The following is a 23,876-nucleotide window of genomic DNA, read 5'->3' as shown; positions in this document are numbered from 1 at the left end:
ATTCCTTCTCACTGTGTCTGCTGTGTGACTTCTCTCGACGTCGAGATCGCGACGTGTTGCTGCGCCGACTTTTCGACTGTATCGACGGGGCTGCTGGCGAACCGCAGCGTCGACCCACGCGTTTTGCCGAGTGTCCATTTTCCCATTTTGTTTTCGCGCTCGTCTGCTTCCTCGCCGACTCGCCACTCTTGAAGCCACTGTGTCCCTGACGCCCCTCCGCCCTCCCGCGGAGTGAAGAGAAAAGGAGGTGAGGAGCGAGGATGCACAGTTCGCTTCACCTCGCGTTTTCCTGTCTCCCTCTGAGGCGGCTGGGGACAGCTCGACCGCGAGAGACGGCAGCGGCGAGCATTTCCGTCCCTTTGGTGTGTCATCATTTCGTTTGGCGACGGAAAAGCGTTTCCGTCCTTTGTCTTCTGGTTCCCTACAGCGGTAATGCCCGGAGCCTCTTCTGCCCCTTGTCGTGTGTCCTGCTGTGTCTCGTCCCGTCGACTTGCGCGCCGCCTTTCTCCTTCGCCTTTGGAAGGCGCATTTTGTCCCCGTTTGCAAGACGTGACGAAACATGAGGCCTCGGTGCACGATAGAGGCGTTCGGGCCTCGTCTCTGCAGGGGCTCGACGCTCTCTTCCTTCGCGGCTCCAGTCGCCTCGACAGCTGCTCTCGGGACTTCTGCAACCTTCGCCTTGCGGCCTCTCGTCGCCACCCGTCATTCGCGCCCGAGCCTTTCTTCTCACGCTTTCCCGCCCTCCTCTGCCTTGTCTCCTCTACCGTCTGGCGTCTCTCTGGATCCCCGTTCTTCCCTTTCTTTCCTTTTTCGTTTCTCGCCGCGAGTGTCCTCTCGCCCTGCGACGTCGGCGGAGCCTCGCTTTCTTTCCATCCCGTCTTCTTCTTCTCGACAGCCAGGCAAGGAGTCCTTTCGCGATCTGCTCAGTCGGTTGGAAGCCGAAGAAACGAGAGAGACCGAGCAAGAATCGTCCCCAGTTGCCCCGCAGAGGGGACACCCGGCGACCGGTGAAGCGTCTCCTCGCGACCCGCCAGCTTCTTCTCTCCGCTCGTCGGTCTCCTCGGGCTCTGCTGCCTCCTTGACACAGCGCGAGCTCCTCAGGAAGGTCGGGACGAAGAAGGAGACAGGGAACGGGGCATATATGCATTATGAGCACTCAGTAGAGGAGAGAGGGGAAAACGAAGATAGCGAGAGACGGTGAAAAGGAGCACGCTTAAGGCGGGAGACGAACGAGAAACAACAGACAGACGAAAAGAGGGAGAAAAAATTGGGTCGCGGCGCCTCGCGCAACGGTAGAGAGGGCGGGGAGGTAAAGGCGAAGAAAAGGGGAGGCGGGTGATCCGTTTGAGAGCCGCTCCGTGGGGGTAATCGGATCTCTCTCGCGTCTCTGTGTGCCTGTCCTGCTGCAGCTTCTTCAGTCTTTTTCGGCGCATTACGATCGTAATTTCTTCTACCCTGGTTGCCAATCTGCTCCCCTCGACGGACCCTCTACCTGGCATTCTTCTTCTGCTTCTTCTCCCTGTTCTCCTCTGTCAGGTTCGTGCCGTGATCGTCCTGGCCCATTTCGGGGCCCGTCCCTCGCTGCGTCCTTGGCAGAGGCCTGCTCGTCTGTGTCTGTCGCATTGGGGCTCTTAGGGCTTCAAGCGCTGCTGGGGATTTGCAGTTTCTGGTTCTCTGAGATTCGGCCTGCGTCTTCGAAGAACGAGGCGGAGGCGCGTGGGGCCGCGGATGCCTTTGTGCGCTTCCGACTCTTCTTCTCCACTTCGGCCGACCAAGTGTCCTTCTTCTCTCTCTTTTCCTCTGACCGACGCGGCGACGACTGTGCTGCAGAGGCGCCCGCGTCGTCCTCTCTCGTTTCCCCGTCCTCGCTCTGCGGCGACGTGTGGCGCCTTCTCGCCCCGGCCCTCTTCCCCACAGACGTGACTCCCACGGCGTCCCTAGTGAAAGGGACTTGTCTCCTCCTTTCCACGGCCCTGCTTCAGCGCGCAGTCGGCGCGACAGCGACGCTTGCCGGTCTCGGTCTCTCTGCCGCAACGTCGTCGCTGGTGTCTCTTTCTGCGTACCGCTACTTGAACGCGGACTCCCTGCATGTGTCGGGGACCAGCGGGCCACTGTTCTTCACTTCGGCACTGTTGCTGTCCCTTCCGGGGCTCCCCGGCGGGCGTGTCTCCTCGCTGGGTCTCGTCGACACGCGCTTGGAGCCCGAGGGCCATCCCGACCGCGCCCGAAGCCGAGGCCCTGACAGCCAAGGTGTCTCCTCCCCACACCGAGGCGGGGACGCGAGACTAGAGAAAAAGGGACGACCCCATTTGGAGACGCGAGGCGAGAAGCGACACGGAGACACCGGGGGAGGACAGAGAAGTGGGAACCTCCGAAGCGACAAGAAAATCTTGAGCGTCTTGCCGAGACTCCCCATTGCGGCAACGGCCCTCGCAGTTCCTGTGTTCTTCGAACTCGCTTTGAAGGCGCCGGGAGCGTTCGAGGCGGTCTTGCGGTGGAGCGGCAGAAGCGGGGAAGGACACGAAGAGGGAAAGGTCGAAGGGGAGGCGGAGACTGAGAGACGAGCGGACAATACTGGGGAAAATTTCAACGAAGACAAGAGCAAGAGCACTGCGAGAGAATCCGAGAAGAAATTCTCTGGGGAGACCCGGGGGGCGGCGGGAGACATGGAGACAGGGGATGCACGGCGAGACGAAGAGACAGCGAAGCGGACACCTACGATCGCTCCCTCGGAGATGAAGACACGCGCCGCCGGTGCTGGGGAGCCCAACGCTTCGTCTCCGTGTTCGCCGGCTTCTTCGAGTCTGTCTCCGTTTCCCTCTGCCTTGCCGCCGCAACCGAGCGCTGGATATGTGCAGGAGAGAATCTTGTTTGAGACTGCTTTGGCGGCGGGAGTGTCGGCAGCTCTCGAGAGACAGAAAGAGCAAGGGAAGACTGTCTCCAGGGATCTCCGCCGAGCACGCGTGGAAGCCGAGGTAACCCAGAAAAAGAAAAAGACGCCGCAGACGCAGGAAACGCCACGGAAACGAGAACAATGAAGTAGAAAGCAGGTAGAGGAAATCGTAGAAAACGAGAGGAGGGAAGGAGAGGAAGAGAGCGTATGGTGGGCCGGGAGAGAATGCTCGGGCCTCCGGAGGAAAGGAGCGAGGAGATCCTTTCCACGTCTTCCATGTCTGTGTTCTCTCGTGTGGCTGGTCTTTGCAGGAGGCGGCGGAAGCGTGGGAGCGACAGTGGGAAGCTTTGGAAATCAGAGACATGCGCGTCCTAGGCGACCTTCTCGTCTTCCTTCTCACCTTCGTTGGAGCGCGATGTGCTCGGATTTTCCCGCGTTAGAGCAGTTCCTTCTTCTGAAGCCCACAAGGCGTCGTTCCCGAAGGCTGTATGGCGAATGCGACAAGACACACACCTAAGCGAAGAGCAGCCTGGTGAAGATGAGGACCGCAAAAATGGACGACTCAAGCACTGGCAGCTCCAGAAACCACCCGCGCAGCAGGCCTCTGTGATGGTTTGTCGCCACTGGTTTCGCATAAGCACGTCGATTTCCGAGGCCTGCATCCGCCCAAGTGTAGCCGGCAGCTTGCGCTCTCTACGTCTTTCTTATTTGTTCGGGATCCTCCCCGCTCCCCTTGAGTCTCATCAGCTGTTTCGCATACCGGTATGCCTTCTCTTTTCGACACCTTCCTTTCTGCCTTTTTGCTGCGCGATCCTCGCCTGTGGCAGTCGCCGCGGCCGACATGTGTGCCGCGTTTTGCCTTCCTCGCAACTTTTGTCGCGACCGAAGGGCGCGGCGCCTTCGCGGCCGGTTCCCAACGGCCTCCGCGGTGTCTCAGCTCGACTCAGCCTCCATTCGAAACGCTGCTGAATTCTGCCTTTCTCTCCTCTGGACGGTGTGTCCATGGCGTCTTCTTCTTTGCGTTTTTGTCCTCCTCTGGGTCGCGTCTGCGTACTGCGTACTGCCTTCCCTGCTGCAGCCTCCCTACTAGAGGCGTTCTTGCACGGCGGCTGTGTGTTGTCGCCATGCCGTCGGCGAGCGGTTCGGCTGTTGTCGCTTCTCTCTCGAGCTGTGTAGAACCTTCTCTGTGTTTCGTCGCTCGTTCCGCTCGAAACACCCGCAGACGGGGCAAGGCAAACTCCGCATCTTTGCGATAGAAGATAGTTCCACATGGAGTTGCTAAGCGTGTGCTCCTAGAGATCTTGCAGAACGGACGCGTGCGAAGCGGATCGAGAAAGCGACCGGGCGCCACGAGCCGCCCTCGAATTACAACGCGCCCACTGGCGACCCTGGGACTGCATGCAGTGTAAAAGGGAACACTAGGCTGTATAGAGATAACCCCATTTTCACGGAGAAACTTCTCTGAGACGAGCGACTCGGCTGTTGGACGAGCAGCTTCTCTGTGACGCGGCATTTCGCGCGATTCACCAGGCACGCGCTAATAGCTGCTCAATGTGCCGGAGCGTCGACTCCAGATTTCAAGGCTGGGACACCACCGTTTCGGTCTCCAGGGCTGCAGCCTCTCTGCCGCCCGCAAAACGCTTGATCCTGTCAGCCACTTGGCCGCACTTTTTTGGAATGCCTAAAAGACACGCCTTTCTATACGCACCTCGCCGTGCGGTGCAACGGGAACGAAAGTCGACTTTAGTGCACGGCCGCAGGCTCAGCAGAGTCATTCAGTGTGTATTTACGGAACGTGCATGTCCGACCTAAATGGGACAGCAGATACACCCCGCGCTTGGTGTGACGCTTATAGGTGTGTGGAGGGCGCGTCCTGGCCGTACCACGCTCTCCCTTTTCTGTGGCGTGCACGTGCTGCTTTTTCGTGCCTTTGGACGCTTCTGTTATCCGCCAGGTCGAGCGACGGGCGACGCGACGCCTCCCGTGTCCCGCCCTCTGGACGTGGCCGCGCATGCAACTCTGGCACTAGCTAGGATCTCTGCCTCTCTTGGAAAAGCTAAACGTGTCAACTGCTCAACGCAGCACAACTAAAACGCGATGTGGGGTCGCGCTGTCGCGCCCTGGGCGTCCCATAGGTCGTTTCTGCGCACGTGAGCGCTGTTGGAGCGCAGAGACTCCTTGCGGAGGCTCGGGCCGCTAACACCCGCGCGTTCCGTTCTCCACTTCTGAAAACGATTCCAACGATTGAACGAACAGCACGAAAAGGTGCCCATAAGCAGACCTGCTCGGTTCTCAGCTCGCAACTATGTACACAACACGCTGAATCTTGGGTGCGGCGCCTCGAGCTGCCTTCCTACTTCCTGACACATCCGCGATGCTGTCTCTACACACACGCACACGCACACGGCTGAATTACCGGGACTGTACACATCGGCCACATTCCACAGAAGCTCCGGCCGACGCTGTGTGAACAAGGACCGCCAGAAAGGCCGGTGGCTGGTATGCGCACCCTCACAGCGGAGCTCTTGCAAATAGTGTCCTGCGGAGGAGGAGCGCCAGTCTCTCTGTACAAGACGTCATGCGCGCAAATCCCTTTTTTGGAAAGGCAACAGAAAATGGGTTTCCCCCGTCGGGCGCTGCGTTGGTGCCTCGATGCACGCGGGGCGCGCGCGGGTCGTCTAAGCCGTCGCGCGGGGTTTCTTTCTCGCCTGTTGTCTTGAAGCGCGCCCAGAGCTGGGAGAAAAGGACCAAAGTGTCTCCGCGCCCAGAGCTGGGAGAAAAGGACCAAAGTGTCTCCGCGCCGAGCGCCCCGGGGCGCGGAGACACTTCATCGCTTGCACCTGCGGCCTCGTCCGAGGCCATCTGAAGCCACGCTCCCGTCAGCAGAGGTCGGAGACGAAACCCTGGCGGAAAAGTAGTTCCACCGAAGATGGACGTTGGAGAGCGACTCTCGGATCGAAAAGCGGTGCGAGGAGGCGCGACAGGATGCAGACCGCCTCAGGGACGGCGTCGAGTCGTAGATTTCCACGCTCGACGAAGACGAAGAGTGCGACGAAGACATCGCAATCGAAGTGGAATAGATGCTGTCCTCGCGGTCGGCCGCCGACAGGCTCCTCTGCACGCCCACGCGCCGGGGACTCCCGAACGGAGGCCCCAGCCCTGCATGCGCCGGGCCAGCGTCCCACGTGCGTAGCTTGTCAGGAGCGGCAAACCGAGAAGCCAGCGAACCTGTCGCCTCTGTCGCGAACGGGCTGGTGCCCCGGAAACGTGCGGGGCGCGAAGCCTCGTCGTAGGTGCCGAGCTGGGCGTCGCGTGGACTCCGCGGGGTACATTCCCCCGGACGCCACGGCGGTCCGTCCGAGAACAACGAGGCCCGCGACCGGGCAGTCCGCAGAGACGAAGCAGGAGACGCCGTTCCCATCTCTCCGTCGCGCCCGTGCGCTTCTTCGTCCGCTTCTGTCTGGCCTTCGCCTTCGAGACCGCGGAGCGAAACCAGAGACTCCCGCGGAGACACCAGAGTCGACCCACACAGCAGAGAGGGAGGCTGAGAGGCGCCGTACGTGCTGGCATCTGCTTCAGCCGCCCCTACCGCCTCTGCCTGCAAATGCGGGTTGGGGCTCGCGTCGCCGCCGAGGGACGTCTCGTGGATCACGCCGGACTCCTTCGGCGGAGAGGGACTGCCTGCAGCTTCTGCCTCCAAGGATCTTTCGGAGCGGGGCCCGGTTTTTTCCCGTGCCTTTGACTCGTCCTTCTTCGAGAGCCAGGGAAATTCGCCGCCGCAGCAGCACCGCAGCCAAAAAGGCCCTTTCTTGTTCTTGTGTGCCAGGTGAAGGCACGTGAGGACGACAATCATGAAGAGAGCGAGAAACACGTTGGTCAACACCGCTGTGACGATTGGGACTCCGTCCTCTTCGTCCTCGCTACGTGGATGATCCGGATGGGTATCCAGGCCTGCTAGCTGAGCACAACGCCACAGGAAAGCGAAAACCAGCATGAACACCCCGCGAAGCGAAAGGACAGACATCGAGGCGCGAGAAACGGACCGGCGCACAGTGGTGACGTGCGCGCACACAAAGCGAGCGGAGCGATACCCGGACAAACAAACGGCCAAACCCGAAAGGGGGCGGCACTGGCCTCATTCAGGTGGTGAAATCCATGAAGACGCAAAGCGGAAGCGGGAACGGTCCTGCAAAAGAACGCTCGACTTCTAGGGAACTTCATAGACGTTTTCCGCCGAGTGTCGGGTCGAGAGACACTTCGTGGTTAGGCCTCCGCCCCCACATTTTGGAGAGTTCAACGAGGCACACACACACATAGAGTTTAGAGCGTCTGACGGCAGCCCCTCCCCCCTGGAGACGAAACTCTTCTTTCGGGTTTCCGCGACTCTAAAAATCGACGCGGTGAGACGTCCCTCCGGTGCGTTTGAGAGCTGGAAAACCGACACACACACGCGGTTCGGCACCAGTCTGCCCGGAAACTCTGTGCACTCGCGCGTGGAGACACACTTGACGTGATCTTTGAGCAAATGCAAAAGTGCCATGTATATCCTCGGACCATTTAAAAGGTCTACATTTTGTGGACGCAGTGTGTGGACAATGATCCACGTTACAATTTTTCTCTCTACTTTGTACAGCGGCCGTGAGGTACGCCTAGGATATAGCAGGCCAGATATAGCGGTGGGAGGTCCAGTCGTCGGTTCCGACTTCGATTTCAGAAAACACGAACCTCGATATTTCTGTGGTCGAGATGGACGTGGACAACTCGGATGTCCCGTCCGCGGATTCGCCGAGTCAGGCGGACTTTCGCTTCCTCAGCAGGCATTTCCAGGATCAAGTCGTCCTCCGACCCTGCGTTGCTCGCGTTGTTCCCGACGCGCCGCCCCAGGCCTTCAATGAAAACATGGACAATGCGATGGCCGGGCTGCCATCCAAACGTGAGGACGTCGTCGGAGCCGTACATCCGCGCCTGCTCGGAGTCGTCCTTCCGGCGTTTCTTCTCGCCCGTGTGTCTCTCCACAGACGGCGCCAAGTGGCGGAGTTTCGCCTCGGCCTTGTGAAGCGGCGGGGGCAGGCTCGTCGAGGCGGCCGCCCGACTGCGCTCGAACCGTCTTCCGAATCCGCGCGTTTTCTGCAGCGTCCCAAAGACGCACGCCGCGTCTCCTGGCTCGCCAGCCGTCGATCCGGACTCTGACCCAGTCTGGGGACCTCCGCCTGTCGCGGGTTCCCGGCGCGCAGCGGCCTCGCGGTCTGGGCTCCGCTCCGAGGAACTGTTGCCCCCAGGAGCTTCGGAGGCGCTCGCGTCTGCCTGGGCGTTCTCCGCCCGGCGCGGGGGTTCAGTCGATGCAGCCTTCTCGGCGTGAAGCCGCCTCGCGAGGCCTCCTGCGTGCTCCGCACCTGCCTCCGCCGAGTCCGGTGCTGCGTCCGCGCGGCGCGCAGCCTGTCGCGTCTCTCGCGCCCCGTCCCTTTCGATGCTGTCCTTCTCTGCGAGGCTGGCAGCACGGCGCGCGGCCGCGGGCAACACCCCGGTCCATCGCGCCGTGCCCAAAATCTGGATTCTGTCCCAAGAGATCGACTTCATGGCAGCCGCGACCCAAACGGAAGGCTGCCCGGAGACGATCGCGTAGATTTCCTCTCTGAACTTCTGGTCGCTTCCGAATTCGTCCTCGGGGATCGAGAGGTACACGTGGACGTCGGGATCTTCCCGAGGGTCCGCGTTTTGTCTAAACAGATCTATCGAGTCAATGCCGATGACTTCGACGGCAAGCGCCGAAACGCGGCCCCGCACGCTGTCCAGAGACGGATCCACGCTCAGGTCGACTCGAAACAGTTCCATGGCAGTCGTCGCAGGGACGTAGACGGGCGCGGCGAACCGTGAACTCGGCCCGGAGCCGAGACAGCCAAAGGGCCGAGGGAAACTCCCCGTGCTCCGCGGCTCCGCGTTGTCGTCCGCAGACGGGTGCGGGGCCGAGCCTCCAGCCCGCGAGTCTCCAGAGTCGTGGGGCTCGGACGCGAACCACTCCGACCCCCAAGCGTCCAGCAGAGACATCTGCACAAGAACGCCTCCCGCAGGCAGCTCTGCCTTCATCTTGTCGAGGATCGCCTGCGGCACTTCGTTGCCGAAGTCTCCCACCGCCACGCCGCGCTCGTCTACCGAGCCAGCAGACGGGGGAGAAGACGGCGTGGCCGCAAAACCGGTCGGGCTCCGGCGCGCGAACTCGCCTTCGGTCCCGGGTTCTGGGCGGGGGAAGAACGCCCGAGGGTCGGCGTTTCTGCGCATGTAGAAACCCGTGACTTGTATCGAAGGCAGATGAGACGCAGCTCGTCGCCAGAGCGTCTCGCACGAACTGTACTGGATAAACGGCGAGGCAGAAGTGGTCGGGTGGGCGCGCTCCGAATCCTCTGGGTTCGGCTCTTTCGAGTCCGGCAAACATGACCCATACTTGCCCAGCCGACAGCGCGGCTGCGCCGGCTCGCGATTGCCACACTCCCCGCGGAAACAGCCCCGCGAGGGTCTGCAGCCTGCCACGGGCGCGACGCGCTTGTCGACCGCCTGTTCCAGTTTCTTGTGAATCGCCGCTTCCACAAATTCCTGCAGCACTCGCCAGCCTGCCGGACCGCTCAGGTCGCGCGGCGGCGACAGCGTGCAGGCGGTAGGGGAGCCCGACGCAGTCTGCGCCGCGTCAGAGCTGCTCAGGGGATCTCGACTTGCGGGAGCGCGGGGCGGAAAGGGAGGGGAAGTCGTGGCCAGGAAACAGTTGCCCACGTCCTCAAGCAAAAGAATTCCCACTGCGTTCTGCACTCTGCACAACACACAGAGCGGAAACGGGAGACGGCGAGGGTGAGGCGTCCTTGGGCATTTAACAAAAGACAAAGCACCCGGCAAGTTCATCACATGCGAACGCAGCCGGACAGGAGAGCAGCCGACACAAGTCTCTTCTTGCGCACGATCTGAAAAAGGACAGGAAGAGACCGACAGACGCTCTAGGCGGGCGCGACCAGTCGATCGAGGAAGTCCACCAGCAGAGGCACCACCGACGACGCACGTGGCCACGTGAGAAGCCAGAACAAGACACACTTTTCCTCTGCGTCACGAGTGATCGTTCTCAGACGTCCCTTCGGCCGAGATCGGCGTGCATCCCGCGCTTCAAAGAAGCTTTGGAGTGGAGAAATCGGCAGCTGTGAGCGTGACAGGGGCCTTCGAATGCGTGGCTCACAGTTGCGACGCACACCCCCCCCCCCCCCCCCGCCCCTCCCCTCCCGTGACTTGCAACCCGAATATTTTGTAGCTCTCGACTAAAGCGGATTTCGGGCTGCAGAGCTCTGGCGGAGGACCCCCGGGAAGCGTGAATCGTCTCGACGCATGAGAGTCGCGGTGTCTCAACCGGCAGCTGGTCCCCTTTTCGGTCCCCTGTCAAGGCAAGTTGGCGCCTACCTGGAAGTTGGCCCCGTGTCGATGATCGAGGAGACAGTCATGTACGTCCACAAGAGGGAAGTGTTGACCGAGCGCTGCATGGACCAGACGTCGAGCAGCCCCTCGGCGAGCGCCGCCCAGAAGAACGGGTCTGTTTTCTGTAGGTTGGACAACTCCTCGGCGCTCAGGCCGAACAGTTCTTCTCGCAAGACGGCCGTGGCGAACACTTCCCAGACGACAACCATCGCCGCAAAGAAGCCCCAGGCGGTCCGCAGGGACTTGCTCGCCGGGGGCGTGTACGCGAGGCTGTACGCGAAGAAGCGCGGCATCTGGTGGGTCATTTCGTTAGCAAACGCGTGGAGATCTCGGCGAGACTTTATTCGAAGCGAGAGCGAAGCAATCTGGCGAGACAGCGGGGGAGAAAACGCACGTGCCGCATCGATATGGGAGGGGAAAGAAAGCCAAGAAAAACTCCCACGCAAGCGCTCCACCCCGCTAGAGAGCACGGGCCACGCGCCGCCACGCCCATGCGACAACGGAGTTGAGGGACGCGTGCACGTCTACGCATTCGCACTACCCCAAAACCCACACACGTATCATAAATACACGCACGTGTGTTCGCGAACAGGCTCACAGACACCCGCACCTTGAAGTCTGAGGTGACGGAGGAACATGAATGTTCGGTCACCTTCGGGGCTAGCCACGCGCTTCTGCTCACCACCTGGTTGATGATCTCATGCAAGGGACAGTCGCGAAGGAGGGAAAACGACATCGCCGGGCTCTGGCCGTCGACGAGGCCAGCGGCGTATTTTTGTAGCGTCTTGAAAAAGAGGCCTGTCCCGCCTTCTTGTTGGGTGTACGACGGCCAGCGAAGGTGGTGGAGAAACAGAACGACAAACATCTCCGCGAATTTTGGCTGGTGAAACAGTTCGAGGCAGAGCCGCTTGTGGTTCTCGGGCGAGAAAAGGTACCCGACGCCTGAGAAACAGTTGCAAACCATGGAACAGACGGACAGGCAGTGAGTCGGGCGTACGGAGTAGAGAAAAAAAGCGCTCGGAAAAGGGACGCGAAACAAGACTGGCGACTCCTTCGCCGGCCAACGCGCACTCACGCACGGCGCAAGAAAGAAACACTCAGGAAAAAAACGAACGAAACGAGCGGACACGCAAGGAGAACGAGACTGGGCAGAGCCTGACGGAGTACCTGTCGCACTGGCAGCGAGCGCGCGCCAGGAACGAGGAAAGAAATCGAGACAGGAACAGCAGAAGAGACTCGCGGAGGTTGAGCGGCTCAAAGGAGTCGGAGACAGGGGGCGGCAGGGACGCACGGGCCCCAGACACGAAAAAAGGAGACACACGCACGCCACAGCAGGCAGAAGATGTCAAAGTGCACGGATCCTCGATGAAACGCGAGTCCGATCGCGACACGGCCGCAGTGCGTGACTACAGGAGCGGCGAGCCCTAGGCCGCTGCTCTCTGTGTCTCTATCTCGGACTGTCGGCGTCTCATCACCGTCGTCATGCGACAAGAGCCTCACCATCTCCCGGCGGGCCCCCAAAATGGTCCCCTGGCCCGTCATCGCTGTTGTCTGGGGTCTCCGTTTCTCCTCGGTATCCGTATCTGTGTCTTTGTCGCGCTCGCCCTCTGTGCTTTTCGCCCGGCGGTTCGTCGCTGGGTTCCGTCTCGTCGCTTCGACTCCAGTCTTCCTCGGGCGATTTTGTCCCCGCGTCTCTCGAAACGATTCGAATTCCGCCGTCCTCTGCAGCGGTGTGCGTTCGCGGGTCCGCGCCTCGTTCGCTCTCCGTCCCTTTCGTCTCGGCCTTCGACCGACTCGCCCGCCTCCTGGGGCCTGAGAGATTCGCGTCGCGTCTCTGTTCCGTTTTTTCGTCTCCCGCTTGAGTCGGCGCACCAGCCCCGGCACTTCGGGGCGTGTGCGTCTCGTCCGCCTCGTCGTTTGCTGTTTCCACTGGGCGTTCCGGGTCCGGCGAGGATGCAGCGGCTCGGCCGTCTTCGCTGTCCCCCCCTGTCTCTCTTGCCTGACTCGCCCCTCTCCGGTCGCCCGCGGTTGCCGCTTCCGCAGGCTCACTGCTCTGCTGAACTTCGAGCACGCGTTCAGCGGCGCTCGGAGATCCTTTCTTCCGCTTCCGCGTGGGCGAGTTCCGGCCCGGAACCGCAAACCACCAGCGCCTTCGCGACTCGACGTCGGTTGTGGTCTCCTCGTCTCCAGAGGGCCGGCGAACGACCGCACGCTGAAGCCGCGGAACAGGCGAGACGGTGCCGGACCGCGCGCGCAACTCCGCCTGGACAGAGGCCGCAGCCTTCGTCGTGGACGGCTCTTCCTTCGCCACGACCTCGGCCTCCTCAGGGCCATACCTCACGTCCCGGTGCCCCACGCCTCTTCGCCTTCGTCTCGGATCAGGAGACGGGGAAGAGAGACCCACCGAGGGGACTGGCGATTCAGGCACACTCACTCGGCCCTCGACTTCCACTTCAACTGCTCCGGCGCCGTGCCGGCTGTTCCGTCCCGCCGGGCTCCGCCCTGTCTTCACGGAAGCGGAGACAGTTACGAGAGAGGCTGGGGAAGCGAACCGGGGCGGCCGGTCGTTCGACTCGGCCTGGTTCTGAAGATTCGGTTGGCGCCTCGCCTGCGCCTTCACTGTTCGCTCGCGCCGGCGGCGGCTCCCAGCTGCGCCGCCGGTCGGGCCGCTGGGCTTTCCACGACTCTTTTTCCGTTCTCGACTCGCGTCCTGTTTTCGCTCTCGCCTCGGCTTGGGCTTCTCCTCTCGCTCTGCCGAGTCGACATCGCTCGGCGCTCGCCTCCTGCCTTTGCCTTTTTTGGGCGAACCGGATGCAGCAGATGCGCGCTGGCCTTTGCTGCCGCGTGGAAACCCATCGCGATCAGCCATCGACCCGCTGGCGTCGTCGCCCCTCCCGGAGGCCCCTGGCGCAGGGTGGCTCGCGCCCAACGCGCCCGAGGCTGGCGTGTGTGCGGCGCCTGGAAGCTTCGACGCCGAGGCAGGCGCACGGGAAGGAGAGGACTGGAAAGAGAAAACCGAGAAAGAAGGCCAGGAGTGCCGTCGCCGTTTCCACAACACGTTGCGGCGCTGGTTCGGTTTCTTGGCGCTTTTGTCTGCGGTGTTTCGTCGCGCTGTACCAGGTGAGCCGGGCGACGGCGGAACCTGAGGGACTGCGTCGGTACGGCTGGTTCCAAGAAGCCCAGCTGAAAAACGAGGCGACTCTGACTGCACTCTCCTCGGCTTCTTCTGCTCCGGATCCCTCTTTCCGGTAGCCCTTCTTCTGTCTCTCTCCTTCTCTCTCTCCGCCTGCTTCGCTCCGGCTGTCCTCTGTTCCTGTGACTTCAGCTCCTTCCCTGCGGATCCTTTTTCCTTCGACTCCTTCCCTCTCTTCGCCTCCTCGTCCCCCTTCTTCGCCTTCAGCCCCTGCTTGAGGCCTGTGTCGGTCTGGAGCCCCGTCTCCCCTGACCCGCTTTCCCGCGTCGCCGGCACAAAATCGGGTTGCCTTTCTTCCAGGCCTTCTTCCGCTCTACTGTCTATGAGCGTCACAGCCGCATCGGGTGTCGAAAATGTCGGAGACACCGGGCGACGGCCGGTCGAGGGAACTCCATTGCGGCCCGAGGCAGACGCACCCGCCGCGCGGCCTGCATGCACATGCGAGAAGGAAGAGTCTGTGGCAGGCCACGGCAAGAATGCGGCGAAAGCCTTGCGCCACGTGTCGCGAAACGAAGGCTCTGCGCTGGTGCTGCCTGCAAGCAAAGTGCTTTGCTTCTCGACGCCGTCCGACTGTGAACGCGATGGCGGTGTCTCCACTGCTCCTTGCGCGTCGAATGTCGTCTCTACAATTCCCGGCTGGGCGTCGGCGCCCGTTTCCCGCTGCGACGTCCCTCGTGAGCCCCACGGGATTTCCTGTTCCGTCTCAGAGGCAAACAGAAGAGAAGTGTCCGGCAGTGGAGACGCAGGCTCCACAGAGGATTTCCCGTCTACTTCTGCCTCTCCCGACGCTTCGCCCGTGCGTCGCACGTAACCCTCTTCCACGCTCGTCGCCTTCCGTCCATTGTCCTCCAGCGCCTTGAGCGCCTCTCCACATGGACCCCTGTCGCCTTCAGTCTCGCAAGGCAGTTCAAGAGACAGTCCCCTCTCACGCAGCCCCGTGGACGCTGGCGCTTCTGGGACCTCCGCGGGGAGGCGATTCTGGTCTGTCTCCGAGTCTCTGATCTCTCCGGTAGATCCAGTCGGGGGAGCGTGAGATGCGCAAGAGGAAAGAGGGAGGAACGAAAGCGACGCGAGACACAGACAGAGGAGAAAGACACCAAACACAGAGAGAGTGTGTGAGCAGTGCCGAGAGGAAACCCGTTGGCTTGGCGCAGGGACGTCCCTTCTCGAGCGGCGACGCAAACAGGTGATTCCCTCCTCTCTGCCGCCTTGAGTCTTCCCAACTGGCTTCTGGAGTAGGAGGGACGACCGCGAAAACATCACCCTGTTTGGTCTAGTCAATTGCTTGGGCTGATCCATTCTTCTCGCGCCATCCCTCCTGCAAACCACATATTGGCTGCGCTAGCTTTCGGGATCAGATCGTGAAGCAAGGAGAAAAGTTTGTCGGCGCTTCTACAAGCTGGAGGCGCCGCGAACGGAACCCGGAGAAAGGGCTCGGCGAGACCGGCCGGACCGAGCACCTTCGCGTGGCGTCGTTTTGGCGACACGCCCGTTGTTTCCCGGTTTGAAGGCGGAAGTCGTACAGAACAGATGGAGAATGCTGTCACTACAAAAGTCTCTTTTTGCCCCTCTCTCTGCTTTCGGGCAACTGTCGGGCCTCGGAGAGCGTTCCGGAGGCGGACGGGGTGTCGGAGACGGAGGGGGGGACAATCGTTTTCCCCCGCTCGCGTTGTTCGTTTTTCCCAAGAGCCCCGCTCCGTCAGCACAGGAGAAAGTGTTTGAAAAAACTCAGGGGGGGGGTTCTTTTCTTCACTTGAAAGGGATACTCCTTGCCCTGATCTCGGATGGAGCGGAAACCTGGAAAGGCGCTTCCGATTCACACTGCGCATTAGGGGCTCTGAAGCACGACTTCTCAAATGGGCTGCACGGCAGGCTACTCAGCAAAAATGCATTTGCTGTCGAAGGAAGACACCCGATGCAACTCAACAAATGGTTTGGAGAGACGGCCCGCGCCCAAAATACCGCATCGCAACTCTTTGGGTCCCCGCCCTTTGCGCTCTTGAAAACGGCGAAAAATCTCAGACCCGCGTGGTACGGGCCCATAGAGGGGGGGGGGCGGGGAAGCATCAACGCTTTGCCGGCCAGTTGCTGTCCTCTTCCACGTTTTTTCTCTGGCTTCTGTTTCTTCTTTTCCTTCCCTCGACTTCACCGCATAGCTAGGCGCCGAGGGCCTTCGGCGAGACCCGCGGATCTCCGGATCAGGAACATGCTTGGAGAAAGGCGAAGGCCTTTTTCCCGAATCTCTGAAAACCCCGGAGAGCGCCGCTGCGCACACGCTCGATCTTTCGGGCACGTCCCTGTGAAGCGCTCTGGAGGGAGAGTGGATGAGGGCTCGTTTTGTTCCCTTTCCTTCTCTCAGCTTGGCTTGAGAGAGACACGTCACGTGGGAAACGTTCGGCCGCTAGCGTCGCCAGGCGGTTTCAGCCCTCGTTGGGAGCAAGAGCCAAGCGCGGTAGACTGAACTGGAAACACTTTGCGGTCGAGGCGGAGAGGAACAGACGAACAACACTTGATGATAGTGGCGCTTCGGAGCCGACTTACCGCTGAGAAGCACAAACTTCGTGGCACGACGAGGGGGCTGTGGGAAGCGAGCGCCTCCCCTTCGTTTCCGAAGCAGCAGCGTCCCGTTGCGTCGCACTCTGAGTCGAGCGGTGTGTTTCGGTTCGTTTGAGATACACTTCAGTTCTTGAAAGGGTACAACACAGATCCTTGCCGCCTCGAGAGGAACACAGAGGCAGTGCGTGCCGTGGAAAGCGGAACGTGCTGGGGAAACAGACGAAACGGGGTTGCTGTGGAACAGAGGATGAGAGCGTTTTTGAGCGGTGATTCTGGGATAGGTCGGTACCGGACAGAGAAAGGAAATGCTGAGTAGTAACAAAAAACCGTTCACCTCCGAGAAACGAGCCTTCGGAGCGCAACAATCTGAGTGCAAGAAACCAAGCTGTGGTCGTGACGACGCTGCGTCTTTGGACACAGACACGGTCGACAGACTTCGGCCAGGTCAGCCTGTCAACGAATGGAGCTCGTATGAGTGGGAAGGCTGCCTACATCTCGTGCAATGGTCTTCTCTTAGAAAGAGTTGCCAGGGACAAATCCGGAAGCTGTAGGCGAAAGTTGCGATCCCCCGACTGCCGTTTCAAGGGCGGTGATGCTGCATACACTAGGTGCCTTGAGACCTGAAACAAGTCGTCCGAGTGCTGCGGTTGAGATACACACCACTGGCGTAGAACTGCCGTGTCGACACCACTCACCAGGACCAGCAGCGTCGAGTTTGGGCACCGCCGACCTGACCTGGGTCAACACATTCTCTGACTACTTTGGACCTGAAGACCAGGTAAAGGCAACTGTCAACGACCGGCATGTTTCTGGTGAAAAGCCGCTTCCTTGCTGGGAAAAGCCAGAGGAAGGCCGCCCTCAAAGACGCTACGTACACACCTGCTCAACCGACACAGTGAGGGAGAACGCGTACTCGCCGGTAGTGGAAGTCTGAATGATGGCGACTGTTCATCGCTGACGAAAACGAGCTCACTTGGAGCTGGACTGACTTCTGCAGCCAAGCCTTCTGTACCGAGTGTTGCCAGCGACGTTTGTGCAGCGTGTTTACATGTTGTCACTTTTGTGAGCAAATGCAGTATAACCTTTCAATGCCTCGTGTCTATCCGGTACAAGTCTGGCTGGGGTCGAAACGCGAACTTTGAGGTCTCACGACCTGCAGCCGGCGTCTGCCGCTGAAGTGCTCAGCGGCGTTTCTGTTACGAACTTTGGAGACGAGTGGTGCGGGAACAGGTGACGTCCCATGCAGCCAGCGTGGAGCATGCTCTCTCATACACCCTCTTTCTCCCCCGTCACCAGTGTTCCTCTCTCTTGCACTGGCTGCCGCAGCCGTGCTCAGCCGATGTTCGAATACAGCGTGAGTCCGGGTCTATGATACACACTGGAGTCACAATAAGGACAGAAAACCAATCGCGTTTGTCTGGACCGCCGTCTCTGAGAGGCTCTTACAGTTTCGCCCGTTGTTGCCAAGCCCCCGTTGACTGGGCGAAACTGCCCAGAAAAAGCTTGTAAATAAGCCTGTGAGTTACGCGAAAGGCAACCAACTAACGAAGCAGTGTGGCCACGAGCAGGGGAAGTGCTACGCATGGAAGCTCGGGAAGCGCGAAATGGAAAGACTTTCTCCCTCATGACTTCCCGGGTTTTGAGGCGCAGAGGAAGAAGCCCGCGAGTCATCTCGTTGGGGTCTTTCACCCTGACCCGGACTGGCCTGTGCGTGCAACGGTTGTGCTGAGGTACCCCGTCTAGGAAAACTGCTGTTCCGATGCCACTACCGAGAATACGTGCTCAGCAAGTTACTTCACTCGGAACCAACCTTGCGTTTGCAGGCAGTTTCAACCGGAATTGTGTCAGCGCCCTCCCGTATTGACGGATGTGTCGCTTTTCCATGAGTTGCCACCAAGGCATCGATTCGTTTGCAAGGCCTTGCAAACTCTCAGCTCGATCGCCTGCTCAGGCCATTCCGAAGCAAGCTGCCATTGTTTCGGGACTGGTTTCTGCTGCGCCGCAAATTTTCGTCCGAGCTCGACTTCTCTTCGGTTTTACTCCTTTTTGCTCTGTTTGTCGGGCTTCTTGAGCGCAGCCTTGCTCCGGGATCGCCATTTCACAATCATTCAGAACGCGTTAGGATGCCCGCCGTCCATTCGTCTCTGGGGCAGGTGCGAGCAGCGGCGAGGCGCACAGGCTTCGATGTTCTTTGTCGCGAAACCCGAGAAGACGGGTTTATAGATACCACGGCGGATACATATACGACCAGTTTTTTGGCAGACTGTGGCCACTGTCGACATTCGACCGCGAACTTCTTACAAATATGCAGCTGTTAGGTGTGTGTTTGGAAGAGAGGCATCTCGTGTCCTAATTCGCCTGTCGAGAGTCCGCACCGCGAGATACTACGCTCGCTCGTTTTGCTCGCGCGTCCGGTGAACTTCGCAAACGCGCGCCAGGACTTGTCGAGCGCCGTTCGCGTGGCAACTGGAATCTCTCTTCGTTGTGTACGCGAAAGCCCCATATTATGTGAGCACGCCTTTCATAACGACGGAAATAAATTTGCATAGGGTGAAGCTTGACTCGCAGAGTTCGTCCACTTTCGAGGAAACAGTGCGAGGCCTGTCTCTCGCGCTCGACGCCTCGCAACTGCCAGCGACTCACGCCTAGCGCCTCCGCTGGCTTTCTGCCTCGCGCACTTCCCGTAAATTTCCGTTTCCTCCGCTTTTAAAACGCGATTCTGCTTCACCAGAAGTAATTTCGCAGGTGTTTCTGCCCAAATTTCTTGTGTGAAGCTCTGTCGAGTCGGACCTGGTTGAGGCTGCAGCTTGCAGGAGGAGGGGCTGCCGATCTCCGGCTGGTTTTAAAATCGACAATGGCTGCAACTGGCGACTCTTTTTAGGGCTTCTCACACTCAATTTTGTTCCCTTCACCGTCGAATCGCTTTTCGCTCTAGAAATCGGGTGCCTTTCTCGTGTCTTTCTGGACGTTTCTCCGAAGGTCACCGTTCGTGTCGCCCCAGCCGGACTCGCCAACCCCGTGCGCGCGCGCCACACAAAAAGAGTCTTGGCCGTGTCCCCAAATTTCTGCGTTTTTGTCTCGATTGCCCAATCCCCGTAGCTTGTTGGCCTTCAGCATCAACTCCCGCCAACCCTCCCGTCTGCCCCCAGAAAATTCCACAGCTCTGCCCAGGACCAAAACCGGAGCGCGCTTCCCTCGCCTCCAGCTTTTTCCGCTGTGCTTCCTGGTCCAGGTTTTTCGCCGTGTTCGGTCGCTGCGCCTCGCCATGCTCGCTAGAGAGGGACAGCTCGCGAATTCGGTGCGCCCCCGGCCACCGGAGACAATGCTGATATGGCATAGAGACAGGTTCGCGGCTCTGCCGGCAGAGAACAAGAATGGTAACGCGTACGTTGGAGCGGCTTCGCCCGAGAAAATCGAAATGGGAGAGTGTTCGAACGCGTCGACGTATTACGGGTCTTCTGACGGTACCTCGTCTCAAGACGAGGCGCAGAGGTCAGATGGGGGACTTGATGGAACTCGACAAGAAGACAGTTCTCCAGCGTCGTTTGTGGAGAGGACTCGGCCAGCGGACCCTGCCTCGCCGGCGTCCATTCGGGGCCGACGCGACAACGCTGCTTCTTCAGTCTCCTCACTGGCCACGATGCTGCCTACAGCTCCTCCCGCTTCACCTTCCGGAGGACACGCGCCACCCGCCTCGGGTGTGGGTGTCGATCCGAGACTAGCGAACCACGGTGCGAGCAGTCGCGCGGTCGTCCTCGGGCTCCTGCACGACCTCCTGCAGGCTCTCCCGACCGCCAACATTGACCAAGTCCTCGCGTCCCTCGAGCCCATTCGTCGGCACTCTGGGTCCGGTGGCGGTGGACTCACGGACACGGTGCGTCTCTCGCAACTTTCCGAGGCCTCCCATGGCAACCCGGCGTCCTCTGACGACTTCCTTCAACGGCGGGGCTCCAACGAAGAGTGTGGGGTGGAGCTGGGCACAGCGGGAGGAAACGGGCAAAGGGAGTCGGCGCGGCCTTCCTCAGTACCGCCAAAAGGACAACGCGAACGCAGCTCGGCAACCTCAGTTAAGAGCGCCGACTCTGAGGCTGGAGCTCGGAGAAGATCGAGCGTGAGCAGTGCAAGCGACCGCGAGGGGAAAGCGGCTGTCGCGTCCTGCTGGCGGCCCGGCCGGAAAGACGGAGGAGTGGGCAACCTGCCTCCTCTCCCTTCCTCGCTTTCACGAAGTCGCCGTCCGTCTCGGGGGGAGGCGACTCCTCAGGGAAGACGCGTCGGCGCGCCAAAGTGCTACGAAACGCGACCTGTAGCTGACTGTCTGCAGTCCCGCTTAGTGTCCTTTGGCCGCCGTCAAAAGAGCGACGAAGAAGGAACCCGCTCTCCACGTGGCAGTGTGTCCCAGCGGAGTTTGTGCGAATCGAAACGAGGTGCTGCAGGGGAGGGAGCGACAAAGAAGAAGAGTGCGGTACAGGGTCAAAATGACGGCGCTGTGAAGAAAGACAACAGGAAAGCGAAGGGACAGCCGGAAGGTAACAGCGGGAACGGCGACGACAGACTTCCGAGTGCAGGTACCGCACCGATGACCGCAAAGGAAATCGTAGAAAAACACGCCGAGGACTTGAGGGAGTGGCTGGGATGGGCAGTCTCTCTGGGGTATGTCCCTGGCCTGTACAGCTCTGCAGCGGCCCAGATGGGGACAGGAGACCGTTTCGCCAACTCCGCTGCGAGGCACCCCTTCCTCGTCCATCTCGCTTCGCCCAACGCGAATCAAGGGCCCCAGGACGCGTCCCCCGGCCCTCTTGGACTCCCTTTCCAGCAGGTCGCGGGCGTGGAATGTGGGCCAGCTGGTGACGTTCTGTCTGCGGGACTGCCCGCCGCAGCTGGTGCTCGGGTCGGTGCTCCACGTCGGAATCTCGGGGCGTCAGACGCATCGGCGGACATGGGGCGAGCTCAACCTCCGAATGCCACGGCTTCATCCCCGGGAAAAGGTCAAGTGAACACCGTCCACGCGGAGGCAGATGTTTCTCAGGGTTTGCGAGCGGCTAGATCACGATCGATCCTTGAAACGCTGACGGCGGATCGGGAAGGGAACGCGAGTCCCCATTCCCAGCTGCCCCGTCCAAAAGAGACAACAGCCCTCCGCCTCCAGGCCAGAGGCGTCGCCCGACCAGTCCCTCTCTTCCTCGCAGCAGCTGAGGCCTCAGGCACAGAGCAAGCGTCTTCCCGGTCGGACGACGACAGCTCCGGCCCACAGGTGACTACGCCTTTGCCGCCCATTGAGGAAGAAGGCGAAGACATCGACGTGATATCTCTCCCACAGAAACTGATGCCCGTCACGCCCAAGCATCTCCTCCAGACTCCGAGGCCAGCCTGGCTTAAGGGCACACCGACGGCAGCGCAGGCTGCGGCTGAGTGCCGCGCAGCCAGCGCAGCTCTTCGCCAAGCTGCACTGGAAGAACTTTCTCGCACAACGCCAACCGCAAGAGATGGGCAGAACCCAGAAGCCCGAGCTGGGGACGCGGAAGATGGTAAGTGCACATTGGAGGAGGAGGGACTCGCGAGTAATAGGCGTTTCACGTTTGGCGGATTGATACTCTCGGCGTTTTCGCGGTCTTGTCTCCACACCGTGTCACCTCTTTGTCAGTCGGATCTGAGCACCGGCTCTTATTGCTGGCGCCCTGTTTCTACCTGTGTCGCTGTTGTTTCGCTCGTTACTCCACGGCACGTTCAGGTGCCGGTTATCATGCTGCCACGAGTACGGGTTTCCCTTGCCTCGAATACACGACTCTGTTCGGTCGCTTCTTCTCCCCGTTTGCCTTACTCGGAATCCTTTCGGATCCTGCATGAAGCATGTAGGTCCTCTGCCTCCTGTCTGCTTGCTTTTCTTTTTTTTTCTCCAGTTTCTCCTCGGCAACACCTGGAGGAGACCGGAAAGACAAACAATGCATGCTGGAGCGGGATGGGATTCAAGGCTTGTGGCGCCAGGTGTGCTACCGGTGAACCGGAGGACTCGGAAGGTTCCGACGATGCATCGACTCCACGACCTGTTCCCGCGTCTGCAGTGACGCTGGAGGAACTGTTTCCCCAGATCAAGTCCCAAAGGCAATCGTGCAGTGAGTCGCCCAGACCAGAGGAGGGAAGACGAGAGGCTGACGAATGAGCGGGAATTGAAATGACGCGACATCGTGATGGACTTAATCTCTCCTGCAAGTGTATTCGACATAGGAAGGCCTTCCGCGTACTCTCTTTTTTCTCTTTCGGTTTCCTCTCGGCTGTTTAATCGTTGACGGATTCCAATCCACTCATCTTCTCTCGCTCTCGTCCACTGGCACTGACGTCACACGCCGCGGCTCGTATCGTCCCTCGTTTTCCGCTTTCTATCCGTCTTTCATTTACCTTCGTCTCGACGTGTTTTTGCCTCAGCGCTTCTCGCTTGTGCGGCGTAGTGCTTCTTCCGCCAGAACGGAAGACAACCGTCCCTTCTCACTTGACCTCTGCAGCCTTTTCCCCGGCGGCCTCCTGAACTGTCTCTCCACCTGTGTTCGCGCGTCGTCTCCATCCCCCTCCCCCCCCTAGGAATGTCATGCTTCTCGTAGAATCGTCTCCGATTTATGGTGCAGGTTTCTAAGTTCCTCCGAGGCTTTGCTTTGCGTTTCTGTGCAGTCGCGAACTTCTGGAAGCTCCTCTGCTCGTCCCCAGGCTCCGGAACTGTTTTCTCACGGCAACCTGGGCCGTTGCCCCATCACAAAGCTCCCGACGTGTTTCTGTTCTTCGATCCTGGGCAGCCTGGTATGGCCCCGCTGTCTCGTGTTCCGCCTCACGATTATCTGTCTCGCGTCGACGGCGCCCGTGCACACATCCCCCACCCGGCAGAGGAGCCCTACCCCTTCGTGGCCGCTCCTTGCCATCCCGTGGGTTTCCCGTTAACTCCCAGTTATGTTCCCCTCAACGGCAACGGCGTATTGCTTCCGGCTGACTACAGGATTGCTCCCTTCTACGCCTATGGAGGACCGGCGGGTGCCGACAAGTTCATTCCCCCTGCCTCCACTCTCGCTCCAGTGCACGAAGGTGCTACGGCGTAAACAACCATTCGCGTGGACGCCTCGTCCACTTTTGGCGTGATTCGGCGAGGCGTCTAAACCAAGCAGAAAAGCGCGCCAGCTGAGCTGGGTGTGCCCGGTAGAACGAGGCAAAACAGAAGAAATCGCGTACATGCTTCATGATTTAGTTTTCAGAACATGTCGTTCCATTTGCGTTCGCGTATTGCATCGCTACGATCAAACGGCCAGTGATCAGTAGAGAGGTAGATGACAGTGTTCCGTGTGCACCCTCTCTAGTCAGTAGCACCCGGAAGCGTGCGACTAGGAAGAAGAAAAAAAGACGGTTAGGGCTTCTCTGAGTCTTTCTTCCTTTCTTACGTCCCTCTCTCCCGTGTTGGCAAAATCACCTGTAAGCGTGTGCCTCAGTCTATCAAAAAAATTGCGTCAGAGAAGAAAACAGGAAACCGTGTCTGATTTCCGGGTAAAAAGGTGTTTTGCCCTTTGGGTGCTACGGAGCACGGAAGTAGGTGAAGCGACATATGACAGTACTCGGAGCAACCGGCGTGTGCGGATCTAGGGTTTATAAGGGGGTCCCTCTCCTCTCGCACTTGTGTCACTGATGCCTTGCTTCGCTTTCTCTGCGTACGCGCCTACTAGAGCGTTGCCGTCATCACTCTGCGTTTGGAACAACCTCCCGTTATGAGCGGACGAAACAGCGATGAGACGGGCTGGTGGAGGGGAGGGATGTGGT

At 60.0% G+C, this 23,876-nt stretch overlaps 3 protein-coding genes across 3 annotated transcripts; 2 read left to right on the top strand and 1 right to left on the bottom strand.

Annotated features, from left to right (window-relative positions):
• Positions 1–559: 559 nt before the first annotated feature.
• On the top strand, positions 560–3,333 carry NCLIV_051940 (conserved hypothetical protein; the record flags this gene model as incomplete). Its single annotated transcript, XM_003884747.1, has 4 exons — positions 560–1,105; positions 1,410–1,536; positions 1,636–2,975; positions 3,205–3,333. The coding sequence occupies 4 exons, from the start codon at positions 560–562 to the stop codon at positions 3,331–3,333; spliced, it is 2,142 nt and encodes a 713-aa protein (XP_003884796.1).
• Positions 3,334–5,720: 2,387 nt separating this feature from the next.
• NCLIV_051930 (conserved hypothetical protein) lies at positions 5,721–14,831 on the bottom strand (the record flags this gene model as incomplete). The annotated part of the gene is made up of 5 exons (XM_003884746.1): positions 5,721–6,851; positions 7,619–9,692; positions 10,325–10,704; positions 10,950–11,281; positions 11,840–14,831. The coding sequence occupies 5 exons, from the start codon at positions 14,829–14,831 to the stop codon at positions 5,721–5,723; spliced, it is 6,909 nt and encodes a 2,302-aa protein (XP_003884795.1).
• Positions 14,832–19,410: 4,579 nt separating this feature from the next.
• NCLIV_051920 (conserved hypothetical protein) lies at positions 19,411–23,167 on the top strand (the record flags this gene model as incomplete). Its single annotated transcript, XM_003884745.1, has 3 exons — positions 19,411–21,613; positions 21,986–22,198; positions 22,749–23,167. The coding sequence occupies 3 exons, from the start codon at positions 19,411–19,413 to the stop codon at positions 23,165–23,167; spliced, it is 2,835 nt and encodes a 944-aa protein (XP_003884794.1).
• Between the last annotated feature and the right edge of the window lie 709 nt (positions 23,168–23,876).

The sequence above is a fragment of the Neospora caninum genome, chromosome X (genome assembly GCF_000208865.1).
Source record: "Neospora caninum Liverpool complete genome, chromosome X".
In the NCBI taxonomy this organism is placed as follows: domain Eukaryota; phylum Apicomplexa; class Conoidasida; order Eucoccidiorida; family Sarcocystidae; genus Neospora; species Neospora caninum.
This window is presented reverse-complemented; position numbering and strand designations above follow the sequence as displayed.